A 15331-nucleotide genomic window follows, 5' to 3' on the forward strand; every position below is an offset into this window, starting at 1 on the left:
GACCTCAGTGCTGCATTTGACACCATTGACCACAGCATACTTCTACATAGACTCAGTTAAATTTCTAAAAATGTTGATGATGTTTAAGAAGCTATATATGAGAACTAAATTCACTTAATCGAGCAGATGAAAGGACTCCGTGGCAAACATTTAAAGAGTATCTGTTTTTCTTGCTTTGATCTACGTCAGAACCGACTTACACCACCTGTTGGTGAAGCGGTCAGGCAGCAGGAAGAGATCATGCATTTGTAGAATCGGCGCTCTATTGCTTTTCCTTGGATTCCCGGATGTGAAACTTTGAATTTCAAGCCGAATTTGAACCGCTGAATTTGTGGAAGCGAATTTTTAAATCGAAATAATATGGACTAAAAATTATCCGTCGAATATTAAAGGTTGTATTTAAAAACAAGTAAAACATTTTTTATGAAATTTAAAAGGTGAATTTTGATTTTTTAATTTTTAGACAGTGAAACCGAGTGTGAAATTTTTCAATTTGAAATATTCACAGCTTAAATGTACAACCATATTGAATTGCAGAACCTTAAAATGCAAGAACTGTTAATTCAATGCATTTTTTTTCAGTTAGTGCTATTCAGCACGTCTCTTTGCTTCAAACACATTAGTCACTATTTTACTTCCATACCGTCCAGCGCCCCGCTACTGCCTGCCCGTTGCACACTGCACCCCACCCCTGCAGCGAGGCGTCCGTCGTCACCACAACGTGCCTCGTATTCTGCCCGAGGGGAACCCCGCCCGGAGGAAGGTCATGGAAGACCAAGATGTTAGGGTGCGTCGGCAGCAGGGCGACATCACCATGTGCCTGCTGTCGGTGTGCCACGCTGTCCTCGGAACTCAACTCTGTAGCCAGTGTTGAAGCGGTCTCATGTGCATTAACCCGAGGGGTATTACCCCCGCGGAGGAAGCCATGTGTCCCAGGAGCCTCCAGTTCCAACACTGACTGGGCGCGTGCTGCGGACAGCTGCGCCGACAGAGTTCAGTTCCATACCGAGAAAGACGATGCTCTGCACTGGGGAGAGTTTGCTCTGTTCTGGGTTGACCTGAAATCCCAATCGATCTAGATGCCGGAGCACCAGGTCCCTTTGTGTACACAACACATCCAACGAGTGTGCCAGGATAAGCCAGTCGTCGAGACAGTTCAGGGACAGACCGAAAGAGAGGACTCTGTACGGATATGTCCACCCCTCGAACGCGAACCGTGGAACGGGCGGTGTCGAGAGGATCGAGACATTAGAGTAAGCGTCCTTCAGGTCGATTGCCACGAGCCAATCCTGACACCTGATAGATGTCATGATGCGCTTCTGTGTGAACATCTGAATGGCAGCTTGTGAAAGTGCTTGTTCAGGATACGCAGACCGGTGGGGCGCAACCCGCCGTTTCTTTGGGAATGATGAAGGTCGTGACCCACTGAACATCTTGGTTTGAGGGACGAACTCAATGCCTGTTTCGCCAGAAGGGTGGTGACCTCTACCCGAAGTACGGAGGCGTCCCTGCCTCTGACAGAGGGAGAGATGATGCCCTGAAACTTGGGAGAGTCTCTGGCGAACTAGATCGAGTAACCAAGACGGACCGCCCGCATTAGCCAGCGAGACAGTGTGGGCAGCTCTCGAGCTCCCAGGGACTGTACAGGGTGACCAAGGGGGCAGTCTGCTTCATCATTCCCACGGGGGGGTGGTTCGTCGGCTGGCGAAGCTAACCATCTGTTGCGGGGGTGTTCCCCGGAGGGAAGGTTGGCTCTGGTTTACCTGCATGGCGGGACAACGGTACGCACTGTCGGTTTGAGAGTGGTGAAAGCTGTCGTATGTGTACGACCTCACACCTCGCCAGGGTGTGAGGTCGGTTCGCCGAGCACAGTCCAGTGGAGTGTTCGATCGGCTGCAAGTACACCCGGGGAGAACGGAAAAACTCTTTGAGTAAGTGTGCGCATGGCCCTGAAAAGGGCCCGGCCTTGGTGATGAGGCAGGAGTCGTCTCGTACCGACCGATCAGAGCCGTGGCTGTGAAGGTTCGGGCCCGATGTTGTTCTCCCTGGAGTCTTCCCGTCAGAGTCCCTTACGTGAGAAGTTTGCTGACAGGGGGGAGGTGTTCCCCCACGACCTCTGCTTCCGGGGTGCCGCCTGTGGGGGCACAGGAACCGGAATCGATGTCGAAGGGGTCCTGGGTTGCAGGGAAGCAGACGTCACGTGAGATCTCGGAGGCCTTTAGGCGGCCGAGTCGCGGTGAGAAAAATGTGGTTAATTGCCACTGCCTGCTTCACCGTCAAAAACTGCTGAGCGCAGTCCTCGACGGTGTTTACCAACAACCCACCCTGCATCAAGAAAGCGGACTTCCTTGGTGTCACTCTTCTGTACAAGGTATAGCCGGGGGTGTCACTCCTGGACCACTACCATGGACATCGTCCGACCCAGGGCCCGTGCCGCCGCCTTAGTCGCCCGTAGAGCGCTGTCAGCTGCGGCACGGAGATCCCTTGGCTGCCCCACCATCGAGGGAAATAAGGGAGGTGGAGCTGGTTTTTACTGGAGCGGTCCGTGAGTGGAGCGCTCCAAGTTTTACACAGCTCCTCATGCACCTCCGGAAACCCGGGTTAGCATGAATGACATAATTTCTGCTTTATCCTAACTCGACCACTGGGGGTGGAGCTCAGATTCGTCTGATGTCAGTCTCCCTCCGATGCTGCGAGCGACATCTCATCTACGTCACACATCGTTCCCGATGTGTGTGCGTGAGAATCCGGACAGTATGCCACCGCTGGTTGGGAACGTTCAGAAGAGCGAATCGGGGTGCGATCGGCCCGTGAGCACTTAGCTGGCGGGTTTACGTTCGCAGAGTTCCCCATATCACTAACGCTGCTAACGTGGGTGGTCATCGGGGCCGTAGCCACAGATGTCACAGCCCGAGTAGCAGACGAAATGGTGGCTGGTTCCCGTAGGAAGACAGCCACCCGTGACCGCAACTTCTAAATGACAATCTGCCCGCAGTGCACGCAGATGTGTCAACGAACGATGCTTCAGTGTGCTGGACGCCCACACACCTAATGCAGCGATCGTTTCAATCCCCTGCCACACCCAATAGAACATCCGCGCTGGAGAATGCTCAGTCAGTCCTGAAAAGGACTTTTAGATAAAATCTCACACACCTCGGACTGCCAAGACGCCCAGGGGAAGGTCGCTGCAGGTAGGGACTGCTATACGTCGTAGATCCGGCAATGTAGAAGAAGAAGAATTCGTTGAATTCGTTCTGTTCGTAGTCATGAGCGAAGGCTCTGAAGAACAAAAGGTAAATGAATGCTGCACGCCGGCTTCCTTTTATACCGAATATTCGGGGGCGGAGCCCGGCATGCAAATTTCATTCGCCAAATTTCATTGGCCTTTTCTATAGTAGTCAGAGTTGATTGGTGCTCAAGGGCGAACCCCATCTGTCGTTCTCGACACAACGTCGAGAGACCGACAGAAAGGGAACCAACAGCTATAAAAGCTGTTGGCATTCTGAGGGAAGGTGAGCTTGATCTCCATACCCTTACCGAGCAACGTACTGACGCCTCGTATTGTTGTCCCCTAGAATCCGAGGGCTGAACGACGGCCTGAACCACCTGAGTCATACTGCGGGATATAGCACAGACCCGGATGATACCTCGATGTACTCGTTCACGAGACCCAGAGACGACTGACACTTTCCCCGAGGCACAGCAGCACCCTCGACCGTCACCACTTCTGTGTTTTTCCCTGTCTCCCCAGGAGCCTTCAATAAAAGTACCCTCTGGGGCCATTTATTGTAACTTTCGTCTCCGTGTCGTTGTTTTCTCCGTCACAAAAGGGAAAACAAAACGACTGACTAACAAATAACAAACGCTAACAAACAAATATCAGTAAAGAAATTAAAGAAATAGATAAAGCGACGAGTGGCAGTATTACAAACAGCTATTCACATCTGCATGAACCATCGAAACATGAAAGTAAACGTCCTTCAGGTCAATTGCCATGAACCAATCTTAACATCTGATAGATGCCAGGATGCGCTTTTCCTCTCCGGGGAGGAGATCGGCTCTGTTGGTTTTCCTGCCTGGCAATGCAGCTCAACGCACCCTTGGTTTCAGAGTCTGGTTGCTGAACACCATCGTGTAGAGGGTAAGAGCGGCAGTGAGAAACACCCAGAGAGATTAAAAACTGTTTTTTGTGAGAATGTGGGCGCTAAGCCACCGGAGGGCCTTAAGCCAGAGGTGCCTCTCCGGGATCACAAGTGCTTGGCTGACAGATTTACGCTCGCAGTATTCCCCATATCACCCCCGCTGCTCGCCACTGTCGTCACGGCCCAGGAAGCAAGCGAGATGGAGGCTGGTTCTCGAAAGAAGAGAGCCACCCATGACCGCAACATCTAGATCGCCATCCGCCCGCAGTGTGGGCAAGATGTGTCGACAAATGCTGCCTCAGCGTGCTGGAGACTCTTGAGGCAGACATCGAGCCTGCTGCCGTCTGCCTTGAAAAATCCATCGCCAACCATCAGGTGGTGGAGATCGGGCCATCCACCAGACGTCCAGCACCACCGCATAGCACCGTGAGAAAGAGCCTCTCTGCTGGGCCGAGGACTGAGCGACAGCATGTCGGGGAACCGGACAAATTTTTTTTTCCCTCTCTCGTTCCTGTCGCTCCTGGTGCTTTCGTTTCTGTTCTCTCGTTTCGCCAGTGCATACCCCCAGGGGCTGTGGATGCCAAGACGGGCTCCCCAGTGAGGGAGTAAGCACTGTCTCGGTGGTACCCCTGACCTGTGAGGGGCGATGGGGGTATGTAACGAGGAAGGCGGGACAAGAGCCGTGAGGCAATCAGGTGGGGCCGGTGGCGTGAGTGATTGTGGGAATCAGTTGTGCACTCACGCCACCGGCCCCGCCTCATTACCTCATGGCTCTCGTCCCGCCTTCCTCGTCACAAAGATTATCATTAAAAATCTTATAGCATTTGAAATTTTGTAGTGAAGTCGTGTTGAGTCACTGCAGCCTTCTTTATCCAGCTCTATCATCTCACCTCTTGTCAGGTCGCTGCTTCCCATTCGCCGCTCTACCATCAGGTCTGGGCATGAACTGCATCCTGCTCACTGTGGTAACCTTGGAACAATGAGATAAGACTGGCTGAGAGTAGAGTACTGTTCTGCACTATTTGATTGATGCAACAAGAACATCAGTTGTTGTTGGTAGTGTTCCTAGGGTTCCGGTTGATCTAACTAATGCAGCCTAAACCCTCAGAGGATTAATATTATGTAAGTGTAGTGTATGCAAGATTAAAAAGATGCGTCTTTAGTCAAGATTTAAACTGACAGAGTTAAGTGCAAATAAATGTTATATTGGGAATGGTTGGCATGGGGGATTTAGCAGTGTTAACTCGTCTGGATTTCTGAATAATGTGCAGTATCATAATAAAGGTATGTGGGGGCGATTATGAATGTACGATCTGATACGCAAACCCAATGTTTATATGGCATTTCAGATACAAAAAGATACAAAAATGAACTTAAGAATTGTATGTGCTATGTGACAGCTGGTGTCTTTTCATGGCGCTCATTTCAGAATGTGCTACGTATAATCAACACGTCCTTTTTATCGGCAAAGCATATCAGCTCAATTTTTCATATCGGGCCGATGCGGATATTTAATTTATAAGAAAATATCAACCGATAATATCTGCATGCCAATAATATCATGCATCCCTATTCCAAACCTATATCAATTACATTATTCTGTGAAACAGAACACTGTGAGGATTTTTGAATGTTCAGAATGCAATGTTCCATAAAGAGAACATGTTGTTGCCTGGCTTTTGTTACATATACGAAAACTAGTTTGCCCTCTAATTTCTCTTTTTCTGTGCACACAGATTGTGAGCTCTTTTGAATGGAGCAATGACCAGTCAAGGGGATGGCCATGCAGAGACATTGAAGCCCCCATCTTCCTCATCCTCTTGTCAGCCTGCAGTGGCCCCTAAGCTGCAGGTGCAGCGCTCACTCTCCCGAGATACCATTACCATACACTTTTCCGCCAAGGGAAATGAGGAGGAGGAGGAAGAAGAGCTCTACAGGCTGGCTGTTTCACCTTCTGTTCTTGAGTCTGAAGGTCAGAGTATAATCACTGGTCAGGAGGCCAGTGAGGAGTTCCTCTCTGAGGGTTTAGGGGTAGACATATTTGCAGAAGTGTCATCCTCCATAGCCCAAAGCTCTGCCTTGGCTATCCAGCACTCCTCCATTACCCTTGATTGTTCATCCAGTTTGAGTCCTGTTAGCTTCTCATGGCCCTCAGAACAAAGGTTGACTATGCCTGTGTCTTCTTCTCATTCATCCTCCTTCAGCTCATCTCCAGCCAAGTTATCTGCTCTACCATCGAAGCCCTTCTTCAGCGTGGTCAAGTCCCTCTCCATTGATTTGGAATCTCATGAGGCTCCAGCTGTTTCACCCCATTCAATGCAGCACCGGCATTTGATGAAGACCCTGGTTAAATCTTTAGCCACCGACACGACCCGCCCTCAGGCAAAGGCTTCATCCACTAACTGGGCCCCAGATTCCGGGCTCAATTTACACCTTTTCAAACCTTTCACGCAACCTTGCATTCCCCCTGGCTGTGGGGATTCTAAAACTGCCCCCTCTTCCGCCATTAATTCTCCTGACAGCCGCTCATTCTTTAAGGTTCAGGAGGTTGAGGCACGTATTGAAGACACAAAGCGCTGCCTATCGGAGGTCATGTGTGAGCCACTTCAGCTCCTCAGCAAAATCATTCGTGAGGAACCTGATAGTATCAGCACAAACACTTTCACGTCAACAACAGCAGGAGTCTCCTACCAGTCCAGAAACCTTTCATCCAGCGCTTCTGAACTCTCCAACCTATCTGCCTTCAGCAGCCACTCAGAAAGTAGCAACAACTACTGCATCAAGGAAGAAGAAGACTTAGAGTGTAACAGTCCTCTAGTGGGGACAGCTGTTGAGTTGCCTCTTCACAGATCACCCTCGCTAGATTTAGACAAGTGTTTCATGTCGACCCTTTCCCGTCAGGAAGATGAAGAGTTTTGTGAGCTCTACAATGAAGACATCGAGATCTGCACTGACACAGAGCTGGATGTAGAAGAGCCTCATGCATACCAGGTCCGACGAGGAAGTACAGGTGGATGCAGTGAGGAACCAACTGAAGGAGGTGAGGAGGAAGAAGAAGAAGATGAGTCTCCTGGAGTACCTCACAATGGACTGATCCTTCTCATATCTATAGTCTATGGTTACTTTGTGCTGCCACTTCCTAGCTACATGGATTGGGTGTTGATGGGCATGGCAACAGGCTTCATGCTGGCGATAATGGTTGTGTGGTTGTCCGCAAGTCACAAATCTCGGTGGAGTCGTCATGCCAGCTGGATCAGAAAAGAGCAGTGGAACAGAGTTCCTCTGGATATCAAAGAACCATCCATCTACAAGGTGGGTCCCAGACTGCTACTAAACATGATTCTGAAACAGAGGTTCAAGTGGCATTTATCTGTGCATATGACAATTTTATCTCAATCAGGCATATATATAAATATATATTTATACTTTTTTATGTTTTTTTAATTCTAAGTGTACACAAGTTTTAAAGTAAAAGTTCATTTTTTACTCAAAAAAATATATGTTACCGTTTACCTTCATGTCATCCCACATGCATATGACTTTCTTTCTTTAGATAAACACAGGTCGAGTTTAAAAAAATTATAAATATCCCAGCTTTTCTATCTTTGTAATGCCATTTCATGGGGTCTATGATTTTGAAGCTCCAAAAAGAACATACAGTAATACATAAAACTCCATAATTCCATAAATGCTTTTTAAAATGAAACATCAAATTGTAGGTGTGTGAAAGAAACGTATTAAAGGGGTCATATGGTGTGAATACGTGTTTTTCTGTGTCTTTGGTGTGTTATAAGTTACCCATGTATGTATTAGACATTCAAAAATTGAAGTGTCGGAATAAAAGATGCATTCTATCTAAAGGCAAATGCTCACCCAGACCTGCCTGAAATGCCTTATGTAACCACACCCCGGCGAATGAACATCACTTCTTAGCATGACTTGACTTAGATCGCCCAAATCAAAATGCAAGAAAAGTGGAAGATAAAGAAAATAAACCAAAACGATTATTACAAATGACTAGAGGTCCCCAGGTAACACTAATCCTGTGCATATGATTCTGTGCAAGCATTAGCGATCATGTCCATGGGCGTACATGGACCTCTGTACTTTTTTCACACCTCTTCAAGCTTGCATTTCCAGCCAAATTCGTAGTTATCCATCTCTCTTTGTGCTAAAGGCGAGACTGGAACACAAGTCTGTGTGCTCATCTATTTTTCGCAGGATTCCTTGGTTTACAAGTTTTTTTAACTCATTTTGTAGTTTGTCCTTGATGTGGATGCTGCATTTAAGTGGCGGGTCGATGAATAGGCTGCCATTCTCCTTCAGAATAAGCTTTGCTGTTCCTTCGAAACTGCCAATTTTGTCAAATTTGTCTGGTTATTTCTCCTTTAGGTCGCTGATGCTTTTTATACTGTAAAAGACCAGCCATCGGCCCAACAACGGAATCCAATGTCGTTCACTTTTCCAGCTGCCTTACAATACCTTGCGGAATGTTCAATTTTGTTTGTTCTTTCGCATGTCCCTTGTCTTCCCCTTTAGCCATTGCATCAACATTTACAGTCACGAGGTTAGGAGCTCACTTGTGGCTAATCCAACTACAGCTGGTCCTGGTACATTGACAACATAGAATTTTGCATCTATCCATCTGGACTCTTTGTACTGGCAAGGCATGTTAATAGTTCCAAAGCAGGCACTCTCATCACCAGTATATGACGTTTACTTTGGAGATGGCTTTAGATGTTCCATGCACTGTGGTGATGCACCATACAACTGTTTGAATGTGTGCTGTGGTAGTGTATTCCCTGGTACCTCTGTATCAATTTTCAGACGAAGCGTTTATCCATATCCTTTCAAGTGGGTTGGTTTGACATTCAGAGTTGTGTAAGACTCATCTAGATTTGTTTTATGTGAATGTTGTGCTGACATTTTTCGCTGATGGTGATCGAGTAAACATGTTTTTTGTATGAATACTCATCGTCATCCTTAGTGCAATCCACAGTGTTGATGCTGGGCTCTTGATGTTTGTGGTCTTTTCTTTGGTCGGAGTGGCCGTGGTATTTGTAGCATGTTCGTGATTACTCCTTCTGTGCTGGCTGGATGGCTGTCTCTGTTGTCTGCCCTTCTTACAGCATCTTGCCCAATGACCTCTGTTGCCACACATTGAGCATTTTTCGTTGTATGCAGTACACTTCCGTGGCTTGTGATTAATATCACATTTCTGACATGTTCATCCTCTTCCTACATCCTCTTCCGACTTTTTTGTGTGTGACAAGCTGAGCTGATGTATTTGTATATTTCCAGCTGCTATAAGGCTCCATACTTTCTTCCTTCTGCTTGTACATCAGCAATGGGATAGCCTTTTGGCTTACTGTAAAGGTAATTTCTTAATGTATCAAAGGGCTGTCCTGGCAATAATAACCTCGACTAATCATTCATTAAACTCTTCATCAGTGACTTGGCATTTCAGTGGTAAGGTTCTGTGCTGCATTAACTGAAGCCTGTGTATTCTGAAGTTTACATTTAGCTTTAATTGTCCTTCAAATAAATTCCACAAAGTGTCAAGCTTTCTCTTGTCTGTATCACTGAGTCCAATTGCACTGAGTCGCTTTAATCCTTCATCTCCTATGCCTCTGCATATTTTTCTCGCTTGTTTCTCTGCATCTGATATTTCTTCATCTTCCAAATATAGATTATTTTTTTGTTGAATCAACGACATTGCTTCACTCAGATCAGGATCGGACCAGTTCATCATTGGTAGATGCGAAGCCATGTTAGCACTTGTAGGTTCAATGTACTCACGTTATTAGTAGTGGTTTATGTTCCTTGTTATTTTGTCTTCTTTGGACCGATTAGCACTTATCACAAAGACAATGTGCTGCTTCCAGATCCCGCGGGTGGACAGTTGAGCATATCAGAGTATAGGAGGTTGCCGTTCGCATCAGCTTTCTCAACAACCATCAACAGCTTTTCCTGTAGCTCAGTGGTAAGAGCATTGCGTTAACAATGCAAGGTTGTGGGTTCGATCCCAGGGGATTGCACATACCCAAGTATAAATGTATAGGATATTGTAATGTCAGTTGCTTTGGATAAAAGCATCTGCCAAATGCATAAATGTAAATGTAACAGCATTGGGCTCACGGTTTCTTATTATTTAATTCACCGGACATGAACACTTATTAGACGATGCAACAGTTATTTTCTTCCATATCTAATGTCTGATGCTGAGGTACACACAATGTAATCAATTAGAAATGGTATACAGAAGGGCGTCATGCACCTATTTTTTCTGAGGGGGCACAGAGTGAACAACATACAGAGACATGTCCTGTACGTACAAATACATACATTTAAAGTAATATTATAGAGAATGGTTCTGAAGCGTATAGAGTATGTGAAGCTGATGTCACGCCCTTTGTTGCATGTTGCAGTGGCGCCGCCATCTTGGGAGGGTAATACTCCACTGTTATTATAGGTTTTTTTGTACTGTTACTTGTTTTGTTTGATATATGGTGAAATCGAACGTGAAAGAACGATGGGCTTTTCCTGAACGACTCTGCGTAATGCTTTCGAAGTGTTTTTAACACAACAAGACCGACCTACCATAGTTATCATTTTCTAATCAAACAAGAAGAACAACACGCTCACAAGATGGCGCAACATTCAAGGTGGCGTGACGTCGATTAACAAGCCCTATTCAAAACATTGCACAAATCATTGCGAGAACACTATCTGTACCACTATCACATTTTTATGTTTAATGCATTAGTCAGGTGTATTTTGAGAAATACACATATATATTGTATACAATTTTGTGCTACAATAGTAGAAGAGTCATTGTTTGCATACAAATGAACATAAAGCACAAAAGTAAAAGCAAATAAAAATTAAAAGTGGTTACTCTTTGTTAAACTTTATTATCCATAACAAATTCCTTCCACTATTAAACATAAATATGTAATGCAATATAATACATTATATCATAATTTATACATCTATTTATTAATATGTCATGGTTCCACCTCTCCTTGTCAGGTATTTCTTGGTTTAGAGGTGGAATCATACAGAATCCTCTGTTTCATGTGGGGAGAGATATTTTTGACCCTTGCGGTCTTCCATACTCTCCTCAGGTCGCGTCATTGCCCAACCCTCCTGTTTCCTTGTTTCTGTTAATTACCTTCCCTATAAAGAGTCCTCATGTTTCTTTGTCTCGTTGCTCGTGCATTACTTGTTGTACATGTCCCTGTCGCTGTACTTGTTCCTGTCGCTGTCTTGCCTGTCAAAGTAAGTGTAGTTTAGTCAGTGTTAGTGTGTTGTAATTCAAGTGTTTGTTTTATTAGTTTAGTTAGTCAGTGTCCTTGTTCCTTGTTTAAGTTTATATATACCATTCCTGTTTTCCCCCACGTGGGTTTTGTTTTGCCTGTTTTGTAGTGTCTTGTTATTTGTAATAAATATATCTTCACCACCGTCTTTGTCTGCCTGCAATTGGGTTCTCACGCCATGTCTCAATCCGAGGTTCCTGACATTAATATATGAAAAGTGTCAATTCTTTATGAATTATTTAACTGTAAATATTGTAAATATTATTTTAACTATATCAACTCTATGTATTTCCAAGCTTGCAAATACAAAATTCATGAAACAATTCCCCATTTTCTCACAACTATAAACACATTCTCAGAACAATCATCTATCTACACAACCCCACACAAATACGTTCTCATTTTGCAAAGGTTCAACAATGTTCTCATGCATTTTTGAAATTTTGGACCATTCCTCTTTACAAAAGTGTTTTAGTTCAGCAATATTCTTGGGATGTCTGGTGTGAATCGCTCTCTTGAGGTCATGCCACAGCATCTCAATCGGGTTGAGGTCAGGACTCTGACTGGGCCACTCCAGAAGGCGTATTTTCTTCTGTTGAAGCCATTCTGTTGTTGATTTACTTCTATGCTTTGGGTCGTTGTCCTGTTACATCGTCCATCCTCTGTTAAGCTTCAGTTGGTGGACTGATGGTCTTAAGTTTTCCTGCAAAATGTCTTGATAAAACTTTGGAATTCATTTTTTCCATCGATGACAGTAATCCGTCCAGGGCCTGAGGCAGCAAAGCAGCCCCAAACCATGATGCCCCCTCCACCATATTTCACAGTTGGGATGGGGTTTTGATGTTGGTGTGTTTAGCTGACACTCTAGGATTCTTCTTCACCTCATTGAGCATTCTGCGCTGTGCTCTTGCAGTCATCTTTACAGGACGACCATGCCTACGGAGTGTAGCAACAGTGCTGAACTTTCTCCATTTTTAGACAATCTGTCTTACCATGGACATCAAGACTTTTAGATATACTTTTGTAGCCCTTTCCAGCTTTATGTAAGTCAACAATCCTTGATCGTAGGTCTTCTGAGAGCTCTCTTGTGCGAGGCATGGTTCACATCAGACAACGCTTCTTCAGAACAGCAAACTCAAAACTGGTGTGTGTTTTTTATTGGACAGGCCAGCTTTAATCAACACATCCAATCTCATCACATTGATTGGACCCCAGGTTGGCTGACTCCTGGCTCCAATTTGCTCTTGGAGAAGTCATTAGCCTAGGGTTTCACATACTTTTTCCACCCTGCACTATGAATGTTTACATGTTGTGTTCAATAAAAACATGAAAACGTATAATGTTTGTGCGGTATTAGTTTAAGCAGACTGTGTTTCTCTATTGTTGTGACTTAGATAAAGATCAGAACACATTTTATGACCAATTTATGAAAAAATCCAAGTAAGCCCAAAGGGTTCACATACTTTTTCTTTCAACTGTATAAGGTTCTATCTGCGTTCTGAGTAGTTTTAAGATATTGAGCTTCAAAGTTTTTGCATTTTGTGTAGCAAAACTGATTTAAGGAACAAATCTCTTTCATACGTGAAAACGACAGAGACCCTAAATGTACACTAAATGTAAATTATCAACATCTGAAATTTGTAAATGGGTATTTTTGAAACAGGTCAAACGCAGATAGAACTTTCTAATTCTGATAAATCACTTTCACCTTAGAATCATAACGTTCTATCTACAAAACATTAATTAAACTTTAATTAAAGCTTTTTTTAAAGCTTAAAAATGTACTTAAAATTTTTGTTTAAACGTGAAATTAGTGTTGTAATAATATGTAAAAAGTTACATTTACATGGTTTTTATGACACTTATTTCATACTTTAGGATGCTTTTTCTTGTTCAAGTTAAGCATAAAAGGCTGTGGTAATTGTTGTAAAACATTGTAAAATGTGTGGCATTTATAGTATAATGATAGTGTAAACAGATGAATTAGGAAGAAAGTGCTGCTTCCTAGTGTTGTGTTCTATAAATATAAAAAAATCTTCTCAACAAAACCTGAAACAAAATGAAGAATACTCTAGTTTGAGCTGCTCTCCTTGAAAAGAGTATTAATAAAACTGTTAACCTTGAGGATTCTCTTAACATTTTTTTTGATTTGCACTGTTTCCTCAGATATTTCCCACTGTCACTGAGGAGCCAGGTCACATGACAAAGAAAGCTGATCCTAATTGGTCTTCTTGTTTGCATTCAAAGTGCTGATTTTCTCACAGATAGAACCTTGTAGAACGCAATTATAATTTATTTAATGTAGATAGAACCTTTTTGTTTTCTTAAAAAACTTCCAAAATGTACACATAAAAAAACATGGCATAATGTAAATAAGTTGTCACAAAATAAGAATATGCAAACAGCTCAATTGGGACCAAAATGTCAGAAAGAACCTTATAATTCTAAGGCAACTGTTATATCACAAAAAAATTATTTAACAGAGCTAAACTGGAGGATGTAAAAGTTCTTTGTTCACGGACAGACCGTATTAACATTACCCTATACCTTCGGCACCTACCAATTAATTTTCAGTCTCTACAATGTAGACTAAAGGGTTTTTCAATAAAGAAAGTACAATAAGACTGGACAAACAAAAGACAAAACAAACAGTAACAGGAAAAAGGAAACATTAAAAAAAATCAAAAACACAATAAACTTCACATTTCAGCAGAAAAACAGTGTACAATATGGTGCTATTTGTTAACAGCAGTAAATGCATTAGCTAACATTAGGTTATATTTATTTATCCCTATTACACTCTAAAAAATGCTGGGTTATTTGTTTAACCCAACAGCTGGGTTGAGCCTGTTGGGTCATTTTGTTGGGTTATTTTCTTAGTGTTGGGTCATTTTTTGAGTAACCCAAACGCTGGGTTACCAGTCTGGTCCAATTGAGTGACAGTTGAGAGAGTAAACCCCTCCCACTCCTCTACGCATCAGACAAACTTTACCTTCGCGGGCATTTTGATCCACCTCATCTCGAAAAGCTGTTATTCGGAGAATAAAAGGTATGTTTTACGAGTTTTTAATGTATAAAACTATAACTGTACAAAAAAATGCAAAAGTATGCAAAATTCGGCTGTTCGCATTAGGTTTGAAAGTAACGTTACAATCTAGCTTCGTTAGCTTTGGATAGCTAGTCTGTAACGTTATGCCCACGTTGTTCTAATTTACAGCTTTTTAATCATTTAAACTTCCTTTTTGGTGAACATTTCCTCTGAAATGTGTGACTTGTGTGAGGAATTTAGTTCAGTAACTTACGCAACTTGATATTAGTTTAAGGTCGACACGAGAGCGTCGTGTCAAAAGCAAACATCCAGCTCATTTTTTTTTATAAATACCGCTAATGTTCGGTGACGGAACTTAGATTTAAGAGTCTTTTAGACGAGAATTTTGTTGTTAAGAACTCAAATACGTGAATTATATATAAACATAACGCCTCTTTGAGATTTTGTTAAGACGCTGTCGGAGGTGTGAGCTTCAGGCTGTCAGCGGTCGTGTCTCCGTGGAGAGCAGCTCTATCTCGGCCATTGCTTCGGGAATAGCCGCTGGCTCTTATAACGTTAGTGGTTAACAATGCGATATAGTTAATTTTGGGTATATGAGACGAACAATTGTTGCTCTTTTTAGACTTATACTTATTCCCGAGTGTGTCGAATTAGTGAAGGGTTGTTTTAACGTTTATAATATTATTTTTTAAGACTGTATTTCGCTTTCTGTACTAGATCCCACTCTTCTTTTTCCCCCACTGACAGGTTGCAGAATAACAGCTAATATTAATGGATCATTCTATTCAAGAGAATGTCAACTGGAACTTGGATGTTTTCAT

The 15331-nt window shown here is 43.5% G+C and overlaps 1 protein-coding gene across 3 annotated transcripts in view; it reads left to right on the forward strand.

Annotated features, from left to right (window-relative positions):
• The window catches only part of tex2 (testis expressed 2), a 79123-nt gene that overhangs the window by 18675 nt on the left and 45117 nt on the right, over window positions 1-15331 (forward strand). For all 3 annotated transcript variants that reach the window (XR_008907151.1, XM_056752659.1, XM_056752660.1), the window contains exon 2: window positions 5879-7454. Coding sequence is in view for 2 of the 3 variants with exons in the window: in XM_056752659.1 (XP_056608637.1) it covers window positions 5904-7454 (1551 nt within the window). In the remaining variant the exon portion in view is untranslated. The remainder of the gene's footprint in view (window positions 1-5878; window positions 7455-15331) is intronic.

This window comes from Triplophysa dalaica, chromosome 7 (genome assembly GCF_015846415.1).
Source record: "Triplophysa dalaica isolate WHDGS20190420 chromosome 7, ASM1584641v1, whole genome shotgun sequence".
In the NCBI taxonomy this organism is placed as follows: domain Eukaryota; kingdom Metazoa; phylum Chordata; class Actinopteri; order Cypriniformes; family Nemacheilidae; genus Triplophysa; species Triplophysa dalaica.